The sequence below is a fragment of the Lepidochelys olivacea genome (genome assembly GCF_965140295.1).
Source record: "Lepidochelys olivacea isolate rLepOli2 genome assembly, chromosome: 7".
NCBI lineage: Eukaryota > Metazoa > Chordata > Testudines > Cheloniidae > Lepidochelys > Lepidochelys olivacea.
The window spans coordinates 104,667,115-104,692,565 of NC_140417.1; the positions used below are offsets into that span (position 1 = coordinate 104,667,115).

The 25,451-nt window shown below is 41.5% G+C and overlaps 2 protein-coding genes across 12 annotated transcripts in view; one reads left to right on the plus strand and one right to left on the minus strand.

Annotated features, from left to right (window-relative positions):
* CTBP2 (C-terminal binding protein 2) overlaps nucleotides 1-8,620 on the plus strand; it is a 230,659-nt gene extending 222,039 nt beyond the window's left edge. For 6 of the 8 annotated variants that reach the window (XM_084634124.1, XM_084634125.1, XM_084634126.1 and 3 more), the window contains 3 exons: nucleotides 104-231; nucleotides 1,516-1,633; nucleotides 7,148-8,620. In XM_084634124.1, the coding sequence (XP_084490250.1) occupies nucleotides 104-231; nucleotides 1,516-1,633; nucleotides 7,148-7,328 (427 nt within the window). In that variant the 3' untranslated portion in view covers nucleotides 7,329-8,620. Of the gene's footprint in view, nucleotides 1-103; nucleotides 232-1,515; nucleotides 1,634-3,671; nucleotides 3,800-7,147 lie in introns of all 8 variants that reach the window. The other 2 variants (XR_014712419.1, XM_084634127.1) reach the window with 2 other exon arrangements.
* A 4,017-nt stretch (nucleotides 8,621-12,637) lies between these two features.
* The window catches only part of ZRANB1 (zinc finger RANBP2-type containing 1), a 69,847-nt gene continuing 57,033 nt past the window's right edge, over nucleotides 12,638-25,451 (minus strand). For 3 of the 4 annotated variants that reach the window (XM_084634133.1, XM_084634131.1, XM_084634132.1), the window contains 2 exons: nucleotides 14,570-14,799; nucleotides 12,638-13,532 (listed from right to left, as the gene is read on the minus strand). In XM_084634133.1, the coding sequence (XP_084490259.1) occupies nucleotides 13,314-13,532; nucleotides 14,570-14,799 (449 nt within the window). In that variant the 3' untranslated portion in view covers nucleotides 12,638-13,313. The remainder of the gene's footprint in view (nucleotides 13,533-14,569; nucleotides 14,800-25,451) is intronic. The other variant, XM_084634134.1, reaches the window with a different exon arrangement.

Below are 25,451 nucleotides of genomic sequence, written 5' to 3' on the forward strand. Positions count from 1 at the left end.
TGTAAATCATGTGGCTAGAGCAGAGTGGCTTGCATGTTAAGGAAGCTGGCCATTAGATTTTCACGATTTGTAACTTTCACCCTGATTTTTCATGTTTACATAGTTTTGCTCAAGGCCCATTGAAAGATGCTCCTAATTTAATTTGTACTCCACACACTGCTTGGTACAGTGAGCAGGCATCCTTAGAGATGAGAGAGGCTGCTGCTACTGAAATCCGTCGCGCAATCACAGGTATCTAACTCTGTCTTTTTATCTTACGCATATTCTAGTTTGTTTTGTAATAGGCAGCATGAGTCAGTGGATTGGACAAGGAGCCAGGAGACCTGGTTTCTAAACCTGGTTTTGCCAGAGTCGCTGTTACGTTGGACAGCTCATATGTGGCCCAATTGAAACAGGTGCCTAGCACCCACAGCTCTTACTGATGTCAGGGGGTGTGCATCATTACCCCCATTTTACCGGTGGGGAAGGTATCAAGCCCTGAACCTCTCCATGACTTGTGGGAAATGATCCTTACTCCCTTTGTAAAGCACTGTCAGCCGATAAGTGTTATTGGTATTCCACACAGTGCAGTTTTATGACCGGCACAGCACCGGCTGTGGCTGCCTGGCTGACGCAGTCCATGTGTAAGTAGGGGTCATTTTAATCATTGCCACTTTTAAAGCAACAAACCAAGACTGTTGAAAAATAACCTTTAATGTCCCATGCTCTGATAAATCAGAATAATTGTGCGGTGACTGCCAGAGGGCTTTGGTGTCCCAAGGCCTCGGGGCACTTTAACCATAAAGAACTATATGTCCCAGCTAAACCCCACAGTCACCGTAGAGCAAAAAGGAAATGGCAGAGATCCAGCCCCCCAACTTCCCTCACGCCTTTGGAGCAGGTAACATGAGCACACGATTGAGGAGGCCAGGAGGGCTTGAGCCTTAGCCAACAGTATTCCAGCCAGTCACCCAGCGTTGACGAGAAGAAGGCTGCTCCCCAGCAACCAGTGTAACCTAGGGCAGCCATGAGGTTATACTGGAGAGTGCACTGGGAACCAGCTAGCCCTAGATCAGAGGACTACAAGGGGAACATAAAGCCCCCTTTGCCCCAAACCCTCCATCTGTGGGTCTTGCTGCAGGCACCGCTGAACTTAACCCAAGAATTGGGCCCATTGTATGTATATATAACATGACAGCAAAACTTCGGCTCTCGCTCTTCACCTTGCAACTAAAGTTATTTATCTTAGGTGGGGCCAAAGCTTCTTGCCTAGACGCATCTCTGAAAGCAGCAGAAAGTCAAGTCCCAGGGCTTTTCTTTTTTCCCACAGTAGAGGCACAGCAGCCCGCTATGGTGAACGGCTAATCTGGCTCCAAAAACACTGCTGCATTCTCCAAACCATTCCACACTGCTTGTGGCATGTGATTTTCCTTCACACTAACCATCGCAGTAGAAATCAGGAAACAGTAGCTCATTGTATCTTGATAAGGCCATAAGTTGCTTAACACTTTTTTAACTTTAAGAACTATATTCCAGGTCGCATCCCAGAAAGCCTAAGAAACTGCGTGAACAAGGAATTCTTTGTCACATCAGCCCCATGGTCAGTAATAGATCAGCAAGCACTTCATCCAGAGCTCAATGGTGCCACATACAGGTAAGATGGAGAAAAGTATTTTCACAACTGTTTTATACAGACTGGGAATTCCATATGCAGTGACAATGCTGCTCGTAACTATTTCTAAATAAAACCTCTGTGGATTTGACTAGGTAGAGGAACTGTGTGTGCAGTCGTTCAGCAGGCGTTATCAGCGCTGCTCAAGTTACTTATTCTGTAGCAAGCTTAGTTTATTTTACACGTGTATTCCTGTGAGACGTCACAGCAGCTGCTCAAGCTGCATCTCCATAAATGGCCCATACACAGAATCTCTCCAGGTTTGTTCTGCACTTCTGTCAAAGGGCTTCGGGCAGTCTCACGCTAATCCAGCCAGTCATACCATGCTCATTACCATGGCATGAGACCTGGAGGGAAAACTTGAGACTGGGCATTATTCTTACTAAAAATACCCCCAAGACTTTTTATAAGGAGCCTTGGAGCTTTTGCAGAGCAGGGGCTGGACCAATCAGAAATACTTACAAATAAAAATATAGGCACTGTACAGGAAACAGCCTGTACCTTTTATTCCCACAGACAGAAGTGTGAGGGTGGGGGTGCCAGGGGAGTGTATCCGGGGAGGAAGATGGGCTTTGAGGCAAAGACTCAGAGTACAATAAAACACAAATAGGCACAGGATTTTGAGAGAGAGATACTCAGCAGAGGCTTTGCCATATTACTTCTAATATCAGCACCATGCGATACATTAGTAGTCTGATATGTTGTTGGGATACTGTTGGGTCAGAGACTAAGGCCAAGATTTTCAGAGGTAAGAGGCTTAACACTAGCCTTTTAAATCCATATTGAGGCACCCACCAGTTTCCAGGTTTTAGTGTCTTGGTTTTAGGTGTATAGAAACAAGGTCTTACAAAACCCAAGGCCATGATTCCAAGATTTAAAAAAAAAACCTCCCTGTGTTTATTTTAAATTAATAGACATTCCCCAGCAGTGTTTGTAACCAGAATACTGCAGCATGATCCTATTGGCATCAGGGCAGAATACTGCAGCATGGTGGTAGGGAATGAAAACTGGAAAATGAAACTGATTTCCCAATTTTCTTTGTCCAAGCTGAGAGAAATGCAAAAAAAGTAATTAAATGTCATAAACAGCGGAAAGTAAAGAAGGCTTTTAAAGTGCTTCCCGTTTCCGTGTAAGCTGGGTTTAGTAACCAAGGTTACTGTGTTTTATGACGATACAATTTGACAGCGTCCCTGTTTAAGTGGATAATTCTACTGGAAGGAGGTGTCTGAAGATGAGACTAATTCTAGCACATATATCCTCCTAGCTTCTATGGGCCCTCCCACGGCACACATACTAAGGAACCCACTCAGCCAGATTATAAAATCCACATGTGGGGCCAGATCCTGGCCTTTGTTATAGCTGCTTTGCATTTCACAGTGGCACTTGGCTACTGAGTGCTTGGCCAAGGCTGTATATTATTCCATTATGGGGTGCAGCTTAATTGTACAAGAAAATGGTATCAAAATAGAGTTGTTCATGTTTGTATTATTTTAAAAGGGAAGGCAATCAGTAAAATGTGCATAGGCAGTTGTGTAGTTAACTTATGCCGCAGTCACCAAAGGGGGGAGGAAATGAAGGAGTAAAAGGGTCTGCTTTTCAACTCTGTATGAAACGCTCATAATTAAGCATGAATGAGCCAGTTCAGACAACGGTGGTGTCATACACAGTACAAAGCAAATGTTGGGATACATTCCACTGTTGCCTGGAGCAACTCATTTTATTTGGACTATCTACAAAACTAGTCATGACTCTGCTGGAGAATATAGAATTTAGCATCAAAAAGAAGCCAGAATGTCACACTTGGGCCCTCTCGTAATTGCATTGAGATGTGCCATCTCAGGCTGTGTAATGTATTGTGCTTACAGGCTGTTGCTTTCTGTTTAACTTACACCATTTTTACAGTGTGTACCACACACACTGCTTATTGTGTAACACATTTAGATACAGTGAATCAGATATGTGTACTCTGAACATATGATGTACAGCACAGATTGCTAACAATATATTTTCATTGGTGTAGATCAGCCACTTTTGGAGTATGCTTGCCCACTGTAAAGTATGAGCGCATTTTTCAGGTGTAGCAGTAGAGGCCAGGATACCAGGTATTTTAATGAGATGCAACATGTGTGTGTCCACAGCGTGTGTTGGGTGAGTTGGTTTGTTTTTGCTCATGAGCAAAGTTAACATTTGAAGCCACAACTTGGAAAATGTGGCCAACATGGATCAAACTTGTGGCCAACGTGGATTTTAACTTTTTAGTTGGTCTAAGTTAGGATCAAGATCCTTATGCCAGTGGACCTAAGAAGCCATAATTGACAATGGCCTTTTCTTCCCCCATCAATTAGGATGAAACCATCTACTTCCCTTCTCACCTTCACCTCTGAGTTCCATGTAAGTCTAACCCTGCTCCTAAAATTTCTTATCCACCATCTTTTCTTTTAGCTCTTGCTCTCTCCACTTCATACCAAAGCTACTATTAACTTCATCCTAATGGCTGCCTCTTCCTCCTCAGTCTCTTTGAGCTATGTTGTCACTTTGGTAGAGTCTGTTGCATCCCCTTCCTCTGCACTTTGCTCCTGGAACACACTCAGCTCTTTCCTTTGTGACTGCTCCTCTGATGGAAGGGACTTCATACTTGGCCCTTGCTCTGGTTTTACACTTGCTCTTTGATGCCTTAGTTTCAGCTCTGCCCTTCATACTGATGATTTACAGATCTTTCTCCATCAGCCTCATCTTGTATTTCGTCCTGGCTGTCTCATTTCCTTTGCAAGCTCAGCATCAGTTCTGCTCTCCATCTACATCTCTTCATCATGGTTGAAAATGCCACCACTCTCCAGCACCTAAGCGAACCATCATGATTTTGCTCTTGCTGCCTCTCCCCTCCCTCCACCTCAGGATTCTAGTCTTCTTTCTTTCCCTCTCTAACATCTGTCCTGTCTCCTCCATCTCTGATCCATGCCTTGATTATCTCTTCCCGTCTACTGTAAACTCCACCAGTCTGCCCTCTGTGTTTATCACCATATGCCCCACCAGATTGTGACTGCATTATCAGCTCCTACCCCTCTTTACTGGGCCCATCATTCTTTTTCTTCATACTAAGCTCAAGTTATTTGTCCTTGCCCTCTTTCAAGGTTCTGCATCGTTCCCCCTCTGCATACATCTCTCATCTTACCAGCCCTATCGCTCACTGTGCTCCTTCCTACTCTCTTGGCTTTGCACCATTTGTTAGCCCCATGCCTGAGCACAAACTGTGCTCTAGATCCTGGCTTCTGATACAGCCCCCCCACACGTGCTACTGCACTGGTTCAAATGAGACCATAAAGCTGCCCTAATTAAACAGCTGAGGAGTCCCCATCGTGGAGAGGTTCTGGAGGAGGCATGGTTAATACGTTGCTACTTTCTAGAACCTGGCTGGCATAATAGCTGCTATCTCACAGCGAGCACAATACTCAGTCTCTCCCATCCCACTGTAGCTGCACTATGCTCCCTGCAGCCCAGAAATTCTCCTAAGCATTGCTAGCACCTACCTCAGCTAACCCAAAATTCCTTCCTATATCTAACATCCCTTGGCCCATGTTTTGCACCCTTCCCTATAAATTTAGCCATCGAAATGTTTTCCTGGGCCTTTAAAGCAGTGTCAGATTTTCCAGCGTAACAGTTGATTGTGCATTAGTTTTCATGCCGTTGGACCAGGTTGCATTAAGAGGTGTTTGCTACACCTGTCACATCTTATATGAAAAATAAGCTAACAGACTTTTTTATTCATCAATCCGAGTTAAGAATATTTATGGGTAAAAATATGTTCTCATAACCTTCAGCTGTCCACAGATATATCAACTTCACAGGCACAGTAGAATACAAGCTGTGTTCAATTTATTTTGTTCCCACGAAACATTTAGCTGCATAAGTACATGGTTCAAACTGTTAAAGTGACACTTGTAAAAGTCAGCAACTTATGTCCTTTTCAGAAGACTGACTTCACTGAAATGTTTCAATTTGAACTGGTCCACCAGATGTTTTTCCCTTTAGAAGAGATTACGCTAATATAGTTAGAAGATCTTCTTCTGCTTGTGTGTCTAGATCATACAGCACACCTGGTGCACGTTAGGGAGTTTCATTGCACTCCCTGTCACATGCAGCCTGCTGCCAGGCTACGTTCTTGTATCATAAAATGCATCTCAGACGATGCATTAACATGAAGCCAGTAGAGTTATTTGGATCCTTCCTAAGTGAGAAGCTGATTTCTATGGTTAAAACAGCTGAAAAAAACATAATGGGGTACTTGTAGTGTCAATAGGAACGCTCAGCTTGACACTATGAATTAATTTAAAAAATAACGCATGAAGCCTATGTGCTAACATAGAGCAATGTGCAAAGTTAAACACATCTGGGCCTTTATCCTTAAGGGATTGCAGCTAACTGGCTGGCAAGATGCAAGACAAAAAAAAATAAAAAAAGGGTGGTGAAGTATGATACCTGATGGGGAAGGAAGTCTTGGTTGCATTTTAAATGCATTTATTCTTCTTTCCCCCCCCCCCCACCAGTTTTACCCAATTCAAATAGAAGTTTTTCACTTCTTGCCTTATTTCCTGCTGGCTGGGCATGGGAATTGTTCCTTAGCTTACAACGGTAGTGCTGCTTTCAGAGACTGATCTTCTCTGCACTAGGAGAGATTAACATGGAATAATGCCCTTCACTACATCAATGCAGGAGTAAATACAGTTTGAAACATTATATAAACACTTTGGTAATGACTAAAGCAGAAAGCATTTTCCTCCTACTTTTTCACCCCCCACAGGCTAGTGATTTTTTTTTTTTAAAATAAAAAAAGTTCTCTTCTCCACCCATTAAAGTTTTCATCAGTTACAAGGTATGGCTGTAACTCACACAAGTCCATATTCAGGGATCTTTTCACATCATCAGTTCCTAGTGGCCGCTAGTGCATCTACCTAAGGACTTTCAGGTTCTGTATAAAGGCTAAAGCCTCATTCCATTTCCTTGTAAATTTCTCATTTAAGTAGTTTTGTGTCAAGGGCTACTGCAATGTTTTTGCCTCAAAAAATTCTTGATGGAGGTATGTAATCAGTCTACGGGGTGAAGGCTTGTTTGCATGACTGTTACTATTGCTACACCAGTGGATAGAGACTACACCAGCTGCAGTTAGGGAGAAACAAACTGACCCTAACTCCCATGAAGTGATTTGGAAAAATCAATCAATGTTCACTGCCCTATGTGGACTATTTTACTTTAAAAATTAGTTCAGCTTTAAGCTTTTGATCAAACAGTAGGGTTTTTTTTTTAAAATGCATTAGGTACTAGAATAGTTACACCTTGCTGCTTGGTTTAGTGAATTACAGACACTACTATGCAGTTAGCATATATTGAGTGAGAAAAACTCTTAGCTGCCTTAACTCCTTCCAAAACACAGGTAATTTGTTGTGGTCATTCCTTCTACAGTATTTTTGCATAGTGGTGTCATTAACTGTTTCTTCCTAGATATCCACCTGGCATGGTCAGTGTCGCACCTGGAGGGATTCCAGCAGCAATGGAGGGCATCATACCTGGAGGCATTCCTGTTACCCACAATCTTCCAACAGTGGCACACCCTTCCCAAGCTCCATCTCCTAACCAGCCCACAAAACATGGGGACAACAGGGAGCACCCTAATGAGCAATAGCAGCTAATTCAAAAATTATTCAATAAACTTGGGACCAAGAGACATTGGAAAAAAGTTATACAGGAACTAAGAAAGGAATTTGATACAATATTTGTAATGTTGATTTTGGACAGATGCATCATTGATGTTCCAGTATTAAACTACAATGCGATAGCAGTCAAGACTGGGGAGAAACCCTGAAGAAGTCACCTGCTTTACTGAAGTGCTGACAACTAGGATAATATACATTAATGATCAGCTTCGGTTACTGTGTGTTAAGTTTCCTTCATCTGTGCATCAGTCACAAGAATAAAATAGATTTCCCCTTCTCAGCCCTTGGGAATAGCAGGGCCTATTCACCTGTATTTACAGCAATGCCTCAAGCAAACCGTAAGAAATTTAAGAGGAAACCATCATGTGGCTTCAGCCTTTTCTTTATTCACTTGTCCGGTTACCTCTTTTTACAGGAGGAGAAAATACTGGCCTAGAGATGAGAAGAAAACAAATGTCTTGGTGCAGTCCTAGCTGGCCAGTAATATACATTGAAAGTTCTCTTTATAAAAAGTTTAATTATAGCCATTCAGGCCAGGAAGGTTAGGATGGGGGGGGGAAAGGTGTCAGAGTTAAATAGCTCCCCTCCTATCACATGAAAGAAAGGTTTCTCTCATCTGACCGACACACTGAATAAAGTAGCTGTAAATTCAGTATGCCCCCCTCAGTGATGCAAAAAAAAAAAAAAAAAAGTATTGAGTTTCACACACTATTTGTACTCAAATATATTTTCTCAGTTTTAAATCTGCAGCTATTTTATTGAGTGCAAATGTCTTGAGCTGGAAAGGGTTCAAGAAAAATAATGTTGCATTTCCTTATGTCTCAGGAAACACTTTTTATGGTAACTTGTCAGACTGTCTATGAACAAAACCCACTTTTTTAGACATTGATAAGAGTCTTCTTTTCTTCACGTGATATTTTATACAAGGACACTTCAAAAATGTGTTATTAGATGTGACTGATTTTAACAAATCCTATTAGATTTGTATCAACTAGTTACATGTTATATTCATAGTCTTTTGTGAATCATCACCTTTTTGTTTAAAAAGATGGCCTGTTTTGAGCCTTTGTATGGGGGGAGGGGGGGGTAACATTCCTGTTTCTGTGACAAAAAAAAATCTTAAACTATCCCAAACAAAGAACAATGGCTATCAGAAGAATGTTTTGTTTTAGTGTGTTACCGTTATTGTATTTGTTTATTGTGAAGGTGGACATTTAGCGTTCAGTGCAGTTTTCAATAAAAAGTGATAAAATTTCTATAATTTCTGAAATGTAGAGCCCTCAATGCAATTTTAATATGGTTAAAAATAGAAACCCTTTGAGAATGTAAAGTAAGTTATGCTGTTATGATCACATGTATTAGTACCCACCTCATAAAAAGACCTCATGGCTGCACAACTCACAGTGAGGTAGGGCAGATCTTCAGCTGCTGTAAATTAGCAAAGCTCTATGACAGTTTACACCAGCTGAGGATCTGACCCTAAATTTCTACTCCACATGTAGATATTTATAATTTAGAATGCTGGAGAAACTAAATTTAACCTTGCTGATTCCTTAGTCAGTTCAGTTTTAGAAAAACTTGCCTATGTTACCTTCTGCCCCATGACTTTTTACTTTTCAGAAAAATAGGCACTTTGGATACATACCTCGCTAATATTTAAATTCTGTGCAACTTTCATTTAACCTACATATTCAAGAAACTCACCATCATGAATACTGTGCTTTGGGAAGGAGCTAGCTCTTAGCCCTACAACCTTATAATAAGCGTTAACACTTATCTACACTAGACAGAGAAAATGTTAGCAAGTTTCTGGAGAATCAAGTTTAAGCCTGACTGAGCACTAGGCAGCTTCAAACTTCACTGCATGGAGGGCCCATCCTTGTATTACTGCAGTGCCCTTTTAAAATGAATCAATGCCAACATCAACTTGAATAGATGGGGCAAATAACGACATGGGAAAAAACAACTGAAACCAAAATTTCTAGTAGTTACAAAACTGTATTTTTGTTTGTTTTAAATTAAATGGAAAGCTATTTACCAGCTTCAAACATGTTACAAAGAGGTCACATTTCATAGCTGTGTGACTATCCTTTTGTCAATGATCTAACAGAGCAAGTATGAATGATTATCCATAAACACCAGCATAGAGAAAAACCAGGAGAATAAAACAGGTTAGTTAGAGAGGACATTTGGGAAACACGAAAATGGAAGATAAAACATTTAATTCATGTTGTCAAGGTTTGAAGTGACTATTTTTGGTACTATCATAGTTTTTTAAAATAAGCAGTTGCATTTCAGGTGAGTGTAAATACTGTTCTATGAAAAGGAATAATTCATGCCAGTGGTTCCTAGTGCATCCATTGCCAGCAGTGGATTTTGAATCAGGAAATAAGAGTCCTGGGACAAACCTTGCAGAGAATGGTAGATGCTGTATGCTTTCATCCAGTACTTATAAAAATAAGACTAGATGCAAATCATAGCCAACTTAGACAATAGCTTCCACTTAGGTTTTACAGTTCAACAAGAACTACAAATGAATTTAAAAAATCCAAATGTTACAAAGTATCATAACAACAAGCTTCAGGTTAAAAACAACACTACTTGTGGGGTTGTGACCAGTACAGAGGGATTCAACTGTCTGTAATACAAACACCAACAAAATATGCAAGGAGTAGGTCACATGGAGAAGGAGAGAATGTGTATCCAGCCTGACTTGACGTATTCCTGGGTCCAAAGCAATGTGACTATAGTATGGCCAAGTGTTTTTAGACAGAAAAGTTAGTCTGCAAGGGGAAGGGAGAGAAATGTATGCCAGATAGCTGCTGCTCAAGATTTGTGCCTTTTGCTTTACTGACAAACCAATTTACTGCTGCTTTTGTACTAATACAAGGAAGGCTGGGGGCCCTTCCATCAATCAAGGATAACATGAAGCAGTTCATACAAGTAACAAAAATGTGACTTTTTTTTTTTTAAAAAAGCCAGTTTTATCAGCATAAAGTGTCACCACTTCATACAGTAAAGCTCACAGAAGTTACTTCTCCTTAATCAGTTAATTAAGCAACACAACAAGAATTCTGCATTCTTCAAAATGCACAGCAATGTTACTGTGTTAAAGGAATAGGAAACATTCCAGTAATGCTGGTTAAAAGCTATGCTGTAGCAGCACTCTGGATGATTTCAGCATGCCTTGGTTTAACAAGAGCAACCCAGGAATTAAATTCTACTAAGGAATTCATAAATAGTCCAAGACAGTTCCCAGATGCAGAGGGGGCAAGAGCTTGAAATGAAAAGCCAAGTACTGGGCTATGTAAGCATTCAACAGTACGAAGCCAAATGGTAAATTTAATATAGATTGGGTCAACAGGACTTACCCATCACTGCACCTACGTGTTTGTAAACCTTCAAGTATGTCAAATGGGGAGATTTAATGTACACTGGCTACCGTGCTGGGAAAAGGACAACTGCTTACACCTTCATCTACTGTAGTGGGTGAGGTACACGGTCAACAGCTAAACCCCAACTCATTTAACTAAGGATTTTTGTTTAAAAAGTCTCACTTGATTTTGAAAACAGAGTGAGGCTTGTTAGCCTGAACCTATCATTTTATAGATTAGAAGAAAGCAGTAATGGTTAATAAAACTATAAAAAAGTATCAGGGGTGTCAATTCATAACAAAAGTGGGGCATAGATATTAGACAGTGTGGGGTTTGGTTTGCTTTTTAAAATCAAAAGCTGTAATTGATTGTATAATAAACTGACATTAAATCTCTTTAAAAATGAAAGGATGTTCATTTCTTCAAAGTAACTCAAATTGGGGTGCAGGCCACCGATATTGTTGGAGGCAAGATACGGCTTGCTTTTGCAACAATTTGGTTGGAGAATGGCAGAATAATGAATAAAAATTAAAACCTATTTCACAAGGAAGGTATTTGAATCTTGCTTCTTATGACTTACAGTAACAGTGTGTAATTTGGGGGAAGATATGTCAATGAAGCAAAGTGTAATCTGGTGTGGGGGTGTGTGTGTGTGTGTGTGTACACCATTCACATAGCATACTGAATGCACGAGCTCTTAACTTACTTAAGTTACTCATTGGTCATGGTACACATGGATTTCATTGTAAGGTAACATCATAATCTTGGAAGAATGAGGACCAGGTATCAATTTACCTGACTACTGCATTTCGAAAGCAAACTGAAATCAAGATTGTATATTAAGATATAGAACCTGTTCACTATCTGTGATTCTTCTATTTTCACTCAGGTAATTCATACATATACTGCAAAGAAACATGCATTCTTTTACCTGAAAATCTATGCATGCACCAATGAAAGGAGACCTAAATGGCCAAAAGTGTGAAGACACATTTCATAATAAACATCAATGGAATCTGAGGGGGGAAAATTGCTAACTTAATACAGCACTTCATTATTTCTATATTTTTGGTGTTTTGTCACCAAGATTATCTAGGAGTTGTGCACATTTCAATACCATCTAAGCAGCATTTAGAAGAAAAAGCAGCAAGTTCTTTAGTGTTTCCATAGCCTTAAACTACACAAAAATATGCACTTTATGGGTCTTCTTTTGAAATTCTAGGTCATCTACTGCAAAGTTCCCTATCCACCAGGCACGCACACACACTATCAATAGCTTTCAAAGTGCTTATTAAAGAAGATCTGAATTGCACTGTATATGTAAAAAAATGGCATTAACCTTCAGTGTTTCTAAGCAAGGTTGTTTTAAGGTAACTTTAGCCATACAATTTGTAATGGGTAAAGTTATCACATATAATAAAATTTCTACAGATGAATATATTCTGGACTTCCACTTTTAGGAACCTTACATATTAAGTATGGCCACAAAAGTCAACATGCAAGAAATTCCCAGGTTTACATAGAGAAATATATTATACAGTGCTTTTTTTAAAAAAGCCACTTTAGAATGAAGTTTGTTTAAAAAAAAAATAAAACTGCCGAGAGGTCTCACTAATAATCGATGAAGTAGTTTTCACTTGCAATGTTTAACTAGGGTGAAAGACTCAATGATAAAATGATATACTGTACATATCACAGCAAGACTGGGTTTGGACAATATGGAATTCTCAAATCACACTTGAGTTGGCAACTCCACACAGTTGTTTAGTATGTAATCTCTGGAATAATGTTTTAGGTCACTTTTCTAAATAAATATTTTAAGCATACTGAAGAAAGTATTAAATGTTACAAGGTGAAATATTAATGGAGAGCAAAAAACTATTTTTCAGAAAACAAAATATAAGTTCACTCAATGAAAAATGTAGCTCTTCTTCCACAGTTTGTTCCTTAAAGATTTGATTTTATTATAATGGGCACAACAGTAACTAAAATATTAATAAAATAATGAACTTGTTTGTACTTCTAACTTACTCTGGATAGTTTGTGCAAACAAAAAAATAAACCTCACCATCTGACCTGGGTACTGGTGAGATCTCACAAAATGGCCTTGCAAGAAAACGTGTCAGAATATTTAAAGAGTGATGTAGAATACAAGTTCTACTGTAAAAGTAAATCTCAAAAGGAACAAATATCCATCTAACATGTGCTTTTGTAAGTGCCCTTACTTGAAAGAAATTTCTTCCCAATAATTTTAAGATGCTGGTACACTTTTTTCCTATTACACAACTTCTTACACAACCACATGCGATACATTTATAGACAGATTTGCAACTGGAAAGAAACAAATGTTTTGTCTTGATAATAAAATTAGTTTTTTGTTTTTGTTTTTACAAACTGTAGTCCAACCAATTTAGCTCTCTTCACACAGCAGATGAACCTCTATACTCTCCCCATGCTGGTAAGTAAAATCCTTTCAGCATGCTTCTGCTAGATTTAAGTCAATCCATAACAAACCGCTAGAGTACAACTCTAACTTTGGGGTCATCAGACACTATGCATTGATACTTTATTTTTATTTCATCATTCATCATCATCATCTTCATCTTCCTCACCATCAGAAAGGGATGTACATGGGCGAATCTGTCGGTAGCGGTCAAGCCACTTCTCTACCATTTGTGTGACCAGGGGATGATTGCGGCGACGAGAGCTTTTCTGCATAGCAACAAGGACTCCACCCTCTGTCACACAGCAGTCTAGCCACTCTCTGAGCAGCTTTTCTTGCTGCTCCTCATTACCTATCTTAGGGGACAGAAAACAGACTCAGGATGAGGGTTTCAAGACTGCTGACAAACTTTAAGGAAACAACCCATGGTATATTGTGACTTTTGAGCTAAAGTAGTACCACTATCTTATTTAAATGCAGTTAGTGGGACGTAACATTTCATAATATTTATCCGTTTTTTTTGGCTTCTATTTTTGAGAGTTTAAGTGCACACTCAGGTTTTACATTAAGTAATTGTTACATTCGTTCTTATACTCAACCGTACTCGCCAGTTTTCCCTCTCCCTCCTCGTCTTTTAAAAATCCATTTTAAAGTGAACCTTAGTACAGTGCAAATATTTGTATGTTACCTACTGTACAGGTGCAGCAGACAATTCTAAGACGGAGGAGTTCTTACAAAGCGCTTGTAAATCACAAGGCAATCCTTACAATTCTAGTAATGCTCTGCTCTAAACTCTTGTTCTTGAAGATATTGTTCAAAGTTATGGCTTGCCAGGTAATATTCCCTTTATACCTAAAATTATACCCCGTTTCTCCTTTCTCTACATATTGGCTTCTGTGGACAAGGACCCACGTTCATTTTTTATCTCCAAATCCTCAAATGTGGCTCTACACTTAGCGACAGTAGCTCCCTATCAGTATCAGCAAACAAACATAGCTTAATTAAAGCAAAGATGTATATAATACTATAACTCTTAGAGCTTACTGGCCAAAAAATAAGTTTCACTCACTCAAACTAGGGCTGAATTTAAATTTTTAGTTAACTGGGTGCCTATAGTTAACTGGGTGCCTATTCTAGATATATCCGGGTCCATTTCAGGGTTACTGCATTTGTATTTACATATACAGTACATTTACATTCAACTTGTAAGAAACTAAACTGAGTTCCAAAGATGTGAGAAGCATCCTTTTGAACAGTCTCAAATGATGGAGAGGAGAGCAGAATCAAAAAAGGGTAGATGTATTTAAAACTTCAAACATGTCAGACTGCAAAAGAGACCTGTACTTACAAATAACGTGTGGGAAAAGTTGCCAGCCACATAAATGCTTCTTACCTCTTGAGCAGAGAGGAAATGAATATGCAGTAATTTCCTCTCACTATCAACCAATGGTAAAAAAGTAATGGTAACATCATCATCAGTGTTCAAGTTAGCACCAGCACCTCGATTGCCATAACCATCATTCTCCATGGCAACCAGAGCAGAGAAGTGGCCCCTTGTATAGCCCAGAGCAATAGGACTTTTCCAACAAAAACTCTGTTCCCATAACAAAGGTAAATATACACCTAGAAAGAAAAAGAAAAAGGGATAAGACACAGAAGTGGAACTGGAGCCCTCTTTTACATTAAAGTGATTTTTGGTGGAGAGGGGGTTTGCAAGCTGCTTTTGTTAGCTGAATATTAACACAGTATGGACATTAAAATAACTCAACCACAATGTAGCTGTTAAAATGGATCAGGCTTTCCAGTATCAAATCATTCCTGGGTCAAGCATGAGATTACAATATACATACCCTTATTTGCTACAGTACAAGTTTACGCACAGGTTGCCCGTGCGATTCCAGCCAGTACTGCGATTCCATTGCCCTTTCCACACAATAAGCAACACCAGTAAATAATATAGCAGTAATAATATTTCATGTCTGGTAATCCCTTAAAATATGATAAGGGATTTCACAGCATAAGAGAATAAAATACTACACTTGTTTTTTCATTATTTTCTTAAACCACCAAAAATTTTGCCTTCTGCTTTCAGAAGATATTATTGAAAGAATCTTATCACACCACAAGATTATGCAGTACTGAACTGCATGGCAAACTTTCCCTGTCTGGCCAGACAGCCTTCATAACCTGTAGTCACACCGTATTAATGGGCTGCATCAATTATTTATATTAAATTATCAGAGACACACCAAAAAGATCATACTACTTGAAACCTAGATTAGACTAGTTTCTCATTCTAGTTTCAGAAATAAAGTGAGTAAACTTCACTGCTGGGATTTTTTTCTTCTAGGAACATGAGTAATTCTTGATGTGTACTCCTGCAAGACAACTCAAGCAAAAGCATGCCTTACCTTGTGACACTTTATAAATAGCTAGCTGTGTGTAAACCAAGCACATATGTACCACAGCAACCTTTCACAGTGTAGCTGCCTGCAATGTGTTAGGCAGCTATGGCTGCAACAAAATACAAACCATATCTTTGCTCCTACAACGTTCGTGGAACACTGACGCACTAAAGGGCAAGTGAAAAGGGATACTAAATATTTCTGAACAATGAAAATCAGTGAACCAGTCTGCACATTTTTACATGTACTTCCAGGTACACAGAACTGGCCATGTTTGGATTGCAAACACTACAGGGAAACGTATAAAATAGAAAAATTTCCAGAGAAAATTGAAATTATTAGATTTAGGCTTGCAGATATATGTTACTACTAACTCTAAATTTGAGGCCAACTCCAAACTGAGTGTCCCTTTAACATTTCGTTCAAATTAAATTTTTGAATTTTAAACAAATGGTCAACTTTCCATTTGATTAACCTGATTTGTACAAAGAGATGCAGAATGAGGATGAGTTACCAAAAAACAACAACTACTTTTGCAATTCCTCAGAATTAATTCTGCATGCATATTTAGGCAAATGACTTCAGTAAACCAAATATTGAGATTAAAAACATATGAAGTCCCAAACCAAGAAGCATTAATGGGAAACTAATTTATTAGATTTTGAGTGCTTCCACATCAAAAGACACTAATTACAATTTAATTTCCAATTTTCAGAAGAAACTAAATAGCATTAAAATTATAAGACAAAACAACAAAAGCAAGGACATTCAGTTGTCTCTGAATGTCCCCCATAGCAAAAACAGGAGATCTCAGATATGTAACATTATGAATTGACCCTCATCTTCCACCACAGATACAATGAAAAATATTAAAAGGCTGTTCTCATCTCCCATAGAATCATTTAGGTCCCCTCCAGCCCCACCCCTCCGCCTGCAGAGTTTGGCAGTTAACTTTTAGCTCAAATTTACAATTTCAAGGAGGCCTGCTCTCACATCAGGGAAGACAGGGTCAGTGAGGGGACTAAGATAGAGGAGGAAAGCACCAGCTGCACACCAGCAGCTGCCACCGATAGACTTCCATAGCTGTCACACAGGAAGCTGTGCTCCATTGAAAAGCACCTCCAAATCCACTGGCTTGCTCCGCCAAATACCGCGGCATAAGGAGAGGTGAACGTGGGGACCGACAACCACGTCGCCGCTCTGCAGATCTCCTGGATCAGGACCTGAGTCAGGAATGCCACCGAGGACAATGTGCCGTTAATGCAAGGGCAGGTATCTTTGCTAAATCATAATATGACAGGACGTGATCCACGATGAAATTCTTTGAGAAGACAGGAGGCCCTTCATCCTCTCTGCTACTGCGACAAACAGCTGGTTCGACTTACGAAACTGCTTCATATGTTCGATATAAAAGGCCAATGTTTGCTGAACGTCCAAGGAGTGTAGCCTTTGCTTCCAAATGTTAGCGTGTGGCTTAGGGTAAAAGACTAGGAGAAAAAATGTCCTGATGGGCATGAAACAGACAACCTTCAGGAGAAAGGCTGGGTGAGGCCTAAGTTGCACCTTGTTCTTATAAAAAATGGTGTAAAGAGGGTCAGAAGTTAAGGCCTTAAGCTCAGACAGTCTCCTAGCTGATGTTATTGTGACCAGGAATGCCACCATCCATGACAGATAGAGTAATGAGCAAGTGGCTAGGGGTACGAAGCAGGGGCATTAGTCTTGGTAATGGTTGTGGTTCACTACAAACCTGAGAAAGCATCTGTGGGCTGGAACTATCGATATGTGGAAATACGTGTTCTTGAGGTCGAGGGTGGCATACCAGTCTCCAAGATCCAGAGACTGGATGAAGGCAGTCAAAGAGACCACGCGGAACCTTAACTTCTTCATGAATCTGTTGCGGCCTCGTAGGTCAAGAATGGGTATGAGACTCTCTTTGGCTTTGGGGGATTAGGAAATGTTGGTAGTACAATCCCTTGCTCCTGAGGAACCTCCTCCACTGCTCCCATGGCAAGGAGCATTTGAACCTCCTGCATGAGGAGTTGCTTGTAAGAATGGCCCCTTGAAGAGGGACGGGGAAGGGAGGAGGAGCAGAATTAGAGAGAATATCCCACTTCTACAGTGCAAAGGACCCAGCAGTCTGAGTTCATCAAGGACCGTGCACAGTAGAAGTGGGACAGACTATTCAGAAAACAGGAAGAAGGATCCAGTGAGTGGACTGATGTGTTGCCCCCGGGCGTGCCGTCAGAAGGCTTGCTTAGAGCACAGTCCTAAATAAACTCAGATTGCTGGGTCCTTTGCACTGTAGAAGTGGGATATTCTCTCTAATTCTGCTCCTCCTCCCTTCCCCGTCCTTCTTCAAGGGGCCCTTCTTACAAGCAACTCCTCATACTAAACTGGGAGGAGTGGTAGATACGCTGGAGGGCAGGGATAGGATACAGAGGGACCTAGACAAATTGGAGGATTGGGCCAAAAGAAATCTGATGAGGTTCAACAAGGACAAGTGCAGAGTCCTGCACTTAGGACGGAAGAACCCAATACACAGCTACAGACTAGGGACCGAATGGCTAGGCAGCAGTTCTGCGGAAAAGGACCTAGGGGTGACAGTGGACGAGAAGCTGGATATGAGTCAGCAGTGTGCCCTTGTTGCCAAGAAGGCCAATGACATTTTGGGATGTATAAGTAGGGGCATAGCGAGCAGATCGAGGGACGTGATCGTCCCCCTCTATTCGACATTGGTGAGGCCTCATCTGGAGTACTGCGTCCAGTTTTGGGCCCCACACTACAAGAAGGATGTGGATAAATCACAGAGAGTCCAGCGAAGGGCAACAAAAATGATTAGGGGTCTGGAACACATGACTTATGAGGAGAGGCTGAAGGAACTGGGATTGTTTAGTCTGCAGAAGAGAAGAATGAGGGGGGATTTGATAGCTGCTTTCAACTACCTGAGAGGTGGTTCCAGAGAGGATGGTTCTAGACTATTCTCAGTGGTAGAAGAGGACAGAACAAGGAGTAATGGTCTCAAGTTGCAGTGGGGGAGGTTTAGGTTGGATATTAGGAAAAACTTCTTCACTAGGAGGGTGGTGAAACACTAGAATGCGTTACCTAGGGAGGTGGTAGAATCTCCTTCCTTAGAAGTTTTTAAGGTCAGGCTTGACAAAGCCCTGGCTAGGATGATTTAATTGGGGATTGGTCCTGCTTTGAGCAGGGGGTTGGACTAGATGACCTCCTGAGGTCCCTTCCAACTCTGATACTCTATGATTCTATGACTGCCTCGCCCAGCTCTGGCCTTGACTGGGCAACGGATGGGGAGGCTTATGCCTGCTACTCCTGCCCCTCTTCCTGGAGATGTCCTGCCTAGGCTCGGGAGGGTAGAAGCATGGAGGAGGTTGGGGCTTAAAGTGTCTCTGCTGGGTGGCGAGGCTATGCAAGCCCAATGATTTCAATGTTGCTTATGAATCCTTTAGGCTATAGAGCTTGGAGTCTGTCTGCTCCAACAACAACCCCATGCTGTCAAAGGGCAAGTCCTGAATTGTCTGTTGGACCTCTGGTGGAAGTCCGATACCTGGAGCCATGAGCTCCTCCCCATGGCTATGGCAGAGGACATGGTCTGTGCGTCCGAGTCGGCTGTGTCCAGTGAGGCCGGTAAAGAGGTCCATGCCACTGCCTTGTCCTCTTCTACTATGGCAGTAAACTCTGCTCTGGAGTCTGACAGGACCAACTCCTTAAATTTCAACATGGAGTCCCATAAATTGAAATGGGATCTACTGAGGATTGCTTGCTGGTTAGCAATCCGAAGCTGGAGCCCCCCAGTGGAGTACACCTTCTTGCCGAACAGGTCCAGCTTCTCCAAGTCCTTGGATTTTGGAGTTGGGCCCTGCTGCCCATCTCTCTTTCATTCGCTGCCGCTATGACCAGTGAACCCGGCTGTGGATGAATAAGTAAGTATTTGTAGCCCTTAAAGGGGAGGAAATACTTCCTCTCCACCCCCTTAGCTACAGGGGAAATGGAGAGAGGAGTCTGCCACAAGATTTTCGTTGTGACTTGGATCATTTTAATGGGTGGCAATACCACCCCGGATGTTTCTTCAGGGGTTAATACGTCCACCATGGGGTCCTCAGACTCTACCACCTCCTCGGCCTGTAGCCCCATGTTATGGGCCACCCTGCGCAAGAGTTTTTGGTGCACACTACCATCAATGGAGTGCAGCCCAGAGGACGAAGACCCTGTCACTGCATCATCCAGCAAGGATGACAACGAAGCCCTAGGTGGTACCAGGCCCTCATGTCCCTCCAGCTCTCTGGATGCATCCTGCTCGGTGCCATGCTGTTAGGCGCAGAAAGTAGCTATGGTGCCAGTGGTGGAGCCAGGACGTGGACGGGGCTCTGCACCATGGACCGAAGCCATCTCGGTGCCAGGAGGAGGGGGAAAGTCCCAAAGTGGTAAAGAGGCACGGCCTCCTGAAATTATGAACTGGGAGCCCTGGGAGTACATGCCCTGGACCTGATGATATGCCCAAGGGGTCCACAAAGGCCACTGCGTGGGCCCCTGCCACTGCACATGCCACGGCACCATCCCAGCCTCCTGCCTGTAGCGGTGCCACTCAAATCGGTGCCAACTGCGCCTGGAATAGTAGAACTCCACCTCCAAGTCCAGTGACGGGGACCTTGAGCATGGAGACCACACCGGTGCCGAGCAGGGTGGTGCCAGGGAATGGTGCTGCGGAGAAGGCGAGCGGTGCCCCGTCATCGTGGGCTTGCCTCTAGACGGCGCCACACTTTCCAGTGCTGGAGATCTGTCTCGGCTGGCGGACAACTGCGGAGCCGTCAAGGCAATCAAGTCCCTGGCTGCCTCGAATGTGTCTGGGGAGGGGGAGAGAGAGCTCCAGCTCCTCCACCTGGCACTCTGTAAGCAAGAGAATCCAATAATACCGGACTCGATGGACCCCTTTGCAGCCCTGAAGTCAACAGTGCCAGCTCTTGCGAGACCGGCACTGGGTGCCCCTGTGCAGGACACACACAGGTGGCATTGTCAAACCCGGCTGCTCTCACCATGGGCAAGCACTCTCTGTCCTCTTGTGCCACTTATGCAGCACCAGTGAGCGCAAGCAGTGCCGTGTTGCCTCTGTGGGCTTAGGCGACAGGGAGTTTCTGTGCCAAGGGTCTCTATGCCTAGCATCCTTCCTCTAGGAAGTCTCTAATGGAGGCTGGAGCGCTCCACAGAGAGGTGCTCGGTGCCAAGTCCTGTTGGCCCAGAGCCGGCTGGGGATGGAGGGCTGTCTCCATAAGGAGTTGTTTGAGCCTGAAGTCCATTTCCTTCTTTGTTCTTGGGCAGAACCTTTTGCAGATCTTGCAGCAATCTGTCTGATGTGCCTCCCCGAGACATTTACGGCAGACGTCGTGGGGGTCACCCATTGGCATGGGACTGTGGCAGGTCCCACATGGCTTAAACCCTTGGTCCCGAACCCCAACAGGGAAGGGAATTGTGGTTGGAGGGGGTAACCCCCCCACTTTTATCTAACTACTAAGATTAATACTAACTAATGAATTATTTACAGGATAATCAAAAGTCCCATCACTAGGCAAGAGAGAGACGCAGCTCCAATGACTGTCACTGGTGGCAAGAATGAACTGAAGAGGCGGCAGGCTGGCAGAGACCTTTATACACCACCATGAACGTGCAACTCCAGGAGGCTCCACAGCTAACAAGATGGGTACCGCTAGGGGAAAAACCTTCCAAACACACACACACCTACTTGGAATCAACATGAGCAAGCACTCCAAGAAGAATACATGGTTTACAAGAAATATTCAGCTCAAACTAATTTTCTCTTAAATGTTTAAAAACAGTTATCTGTAAACTGATGAACATGTTTTCCCACATACCAAACTCACGTAGTGACTGAGGGACGCTTATCTCAGTTTCAGCATCTCCAAATAGTGGATGAGTTTACTGAGAATAAGAGCACCATTGTTTTTCTTCTTTTTTTTTAAACCAGGAAACCACATAACATTCACATAAATGCTCTTAGAAAGAACTGTGAGCATTAAGATATATAAAAAGGATCTGATTATCAGCTAAATAATGAGTTTGTAAAAGACACTGGTTGATTTTGGACAGTCTCAGAGTAATCAGCAAGATAAGTTACAGAAAACAAAGGATGCAAGACTTTAAGAACTATATCTATGCTGGAAGCCATCAAATCCAGGACTTAAGTCTCAAGAACACATGAGAACTAAACTTCAGAATGCTACCTTATTTTCAAAAATGTCATGGTTATGTCTTGAAGTGTACACACCCTGGTGTGGTATTTACATTCAGTAAATGGTATCCTCAATGACATTTTTAATATTTAACCAAAATACTAAAAGGTCCGTTACACTTTTGGGAATCAATTGGCTGTTATTGGAGTGATAACAGTGCTGTCCTGTGGATAGACCAAGAGAAAGTCAGAAGATTTGGATCCTATTATAGACAACTCTCAAACTGCTGTGATCCTGGACAAGTCACAGCATATCTGCCTCAGTTTCCTGTCTGTAAAAGGTAGATACCAACGTATGCAAGCGGCCTTGAGATCCTCATATGGAAGGCACTACAAGTCTATATTAAAGCATTAGTTTTGGCTGGCACTTCTAGCTCACTCACCTCTTTCCTCCTCTATTCACACTCTCCTCCTCCTCCCCCTAAACCAACTTGGTAAAATTGCAATGAAACTTTACTAGCCAAGGCACAAAATATTTTCAAGGCATAATGGAAACAAATAAACATACTTAACTTACCTGGGACAAGAGATCTTTTTAATGGGTGAGTGAAGTTTTGTAAAGCTGTCCAAAACCAGAGACAACTAGCTCACAGGTTATGTGAAAGTCACTAGAAAGTGGTAAATGCAAAGTCTAATTCTGCAATCTTGGAATCCCTCAACATTTCAATATTTACTGCCTTCTACGGATTGGGTATTTTTAATTGTAAAACGGAATTTTCTCTGTTCAATCTCTTGTACAACAAAGGGAATTTTTGAAGCTGGACAGTGTGCCCTTGTTGCCAAAAAGGCTAACAGCATTTTGGGCTGTAAAAGTAGGAGCACTGCCAGCAGAGTGAGGAACATGATCATTCCCCTCTATTCGGCATTGGTGAGGCCTCATCTGGAGTACTGTGTTCAGTTTTGGGTCCCACACTATAAGAAGGATGGAAAAATCGGAAAGAGTCTAGTGGAGGGCAACAAAAATTATTACAGGGCTGGAGCACATCATTTATGAGGAGAGGCTGAGGGAACTGGGATTAGTCACTCTGCAGAAGAGAAGAAGGGGGGGGTGGGATTTGATAGCTGCTTTCAACTACCTGAAAAGGGGTTCCAAAGAGGATGGATCTAGACTGTTCTCAGTGGTAGCAGATGACAGAACAAGGAGTAATGGTCTCAAGTTGCAGTGGGGGAGGTTTAGGTTGGATATTAGGAACAACTATTTCACTAGGAGGGTGGTGAAGCACTGGAATGGGTTACCTAGGGAGGTGGTGGAATTGCCTTCCTTAGAGGTTTTTAAGGTTAGGCTTGACAAAGCCCTGGCTGGGATGATTTGGTTGGGGATTGGTCCTGCTTTGAGCAGGGGGTTGGTCTAGATGACCACCTGAGGTCTCTTCCAACCCTGATATTCTATGAAACTATCTGTGTGTTGTTTGTCTTGATGGAAACTGCTAAGCTTAGTAGAGAAGCAGTAACAAAAGACATTATATACATGCACTTCATCTCCATTCACCCTCACTTAAGTGTTCATTTCCAAATCACTGAAATATTTATACGTTAGCATCTAGGCAAAGTTGAACGTAAACCTCTGGACATACACAGATGCGAGTCTAACACTGAACTAGAGACAGTTAAACAAAACAACATATTTACATTCATTCTACAATGGCTGGGCTCTTCTTTACCCAGAAAGCCGTGCAAGAAAGACAGGAAATTGATCGAGGAATACACAATTACAAGTTCAGTTTAAAAAAAAAAAATGTTTTTTTAAAACTGGTCAGCATCTATTTTATCACCTCATACTACATAAACAAGAGCTCAATCACACATAATGAGAGAGAGTCTGTGGAATTCATTGCTACAGATGGTTAGAAACAGATTGTACGATGACCAGAAATATCTTTTGTAGTTATTCATACAAAAAGATTGGTCATCTAATTTCATGCTTCAGAATGTAAGATATAGGCATGGGGCCAAGGAGGAATCTCCCTCTTTACCTCAAACTCGGTATAGAATACAGTTGGTTAAGTACTTGGCAAAACAATTGGCTACTGCTGAAGGCAAGATGCCAACTTTATGGTTCAATATTTGATCAAGAATGGCAAAAAACCAGAAACACTACCATTTCCTCTTCTATTCCAACCTTATTATTTTTGTATTACCCCCTTTCATCTTCTCTAGCTACCTTAATATGGCATCTTACCTCTAGCCCAGAGGATGACTCCTTTAACTGTTCCTATAAGCTGCTGTGCAAATCACCTGAGAGGGTGCGCTGTGGAGTGACAAGGCATGCCGCTTAGTCCTCAAGGCTACCCAGCAGATACCTTTGTAACTCCTAGCTTTTATAAGCCTGGGGAGTAAAAGTGGGAGTCCAGAGTTCAGTTTAGGTCTCCCACTTCGTTGTGAGACTATTATTTGAATGATGATCCCTCCCACCAATACCTCCAATTTATAAAAGGCTCTGAACAAACTCTCTCAGTGCATGTAAAATACAAATACATCAGTTTAGTTATAAACTGAATTAGCATAACTTCTAACATGGTAAACATGGAGCTAGGGATTCTAATTATTTATTATTTGTATTGCAATAATGCCTAGAAGCCCTAATCATGGATCAGAATCCCATTGTGCTAAATGCTGAACGCAGAATAATATTACAACACACGTACCAAAGATGAAGGTATAGTTGAAACAGGTTGTGTGACTGCTCTTTCCAGTAAACAAACACAAACATCTGTAGACCCGAGAACAGAATATGACAAAAATTTCTAGAGATTTCTGTTGGCCCTTCCATTAAGCCACAGGTTAGAAAACATCTTTAATAGTTTCTTAACATATTGCAATTTTTAAAAAGGTACTCCTCTCCCTAAAAGGAGCTGGAAAAGCAGAAAAATGCCATGGCAATTGCACCCATTTTAAAAATAAACTTAATCATGACAAGACTATTTGAATTTTACTAAGGACCCCAGTTCAGAACTAGGAATGTTCATTGAAGTTCCTAGCCCTCAGACTTTCTATTAACCCCATACCATTTGGAGTCAAGTTTTCCTGATGATGCACAAAGTATGAAAATGCTAACGAGATGAGCTCTGTACTTGCTTAATCTAAAGGGGAAACCAATCATTTAGAAATAACCTAGCCTATATAATTATGGTTCATAGTATTTCATTATGAAATTAATGTATTCCTTACCATTTATGAATTACTTAATATTTTTTAAATCTTTGTGTTTTGTACTTCAGGCAAGGATCTTCTATAAGTGGTTTTCCATTACCTAAGACTCTGCAGAGTTCCACTAATCCAGCTTTTAGTGAAGCACTGCTATTGTTTCTCACATAACCATATTGTGACTTTACGTATTACAACAGTAATATTGACTAAATAAAACGCAGACTGATTTTCTGTTTGAAATGGGGGTAAGCTGCACCCCTGAAAATCACTTTTTATAATAGTGCAGCACCACCCTCATTATTCTACACATTTCTCCTGGCTTCTAAGAATGTAATAGTGATCCTCAATGAATTGGATGCAATTAACAAGTCTATAAAGAATGTATTAAGTGGCATTTAAAACATTAATCCCAACATGTCTGCTCCCAGCAAGTCTTGTACTTCGATAATCACCCTCCCTATCAA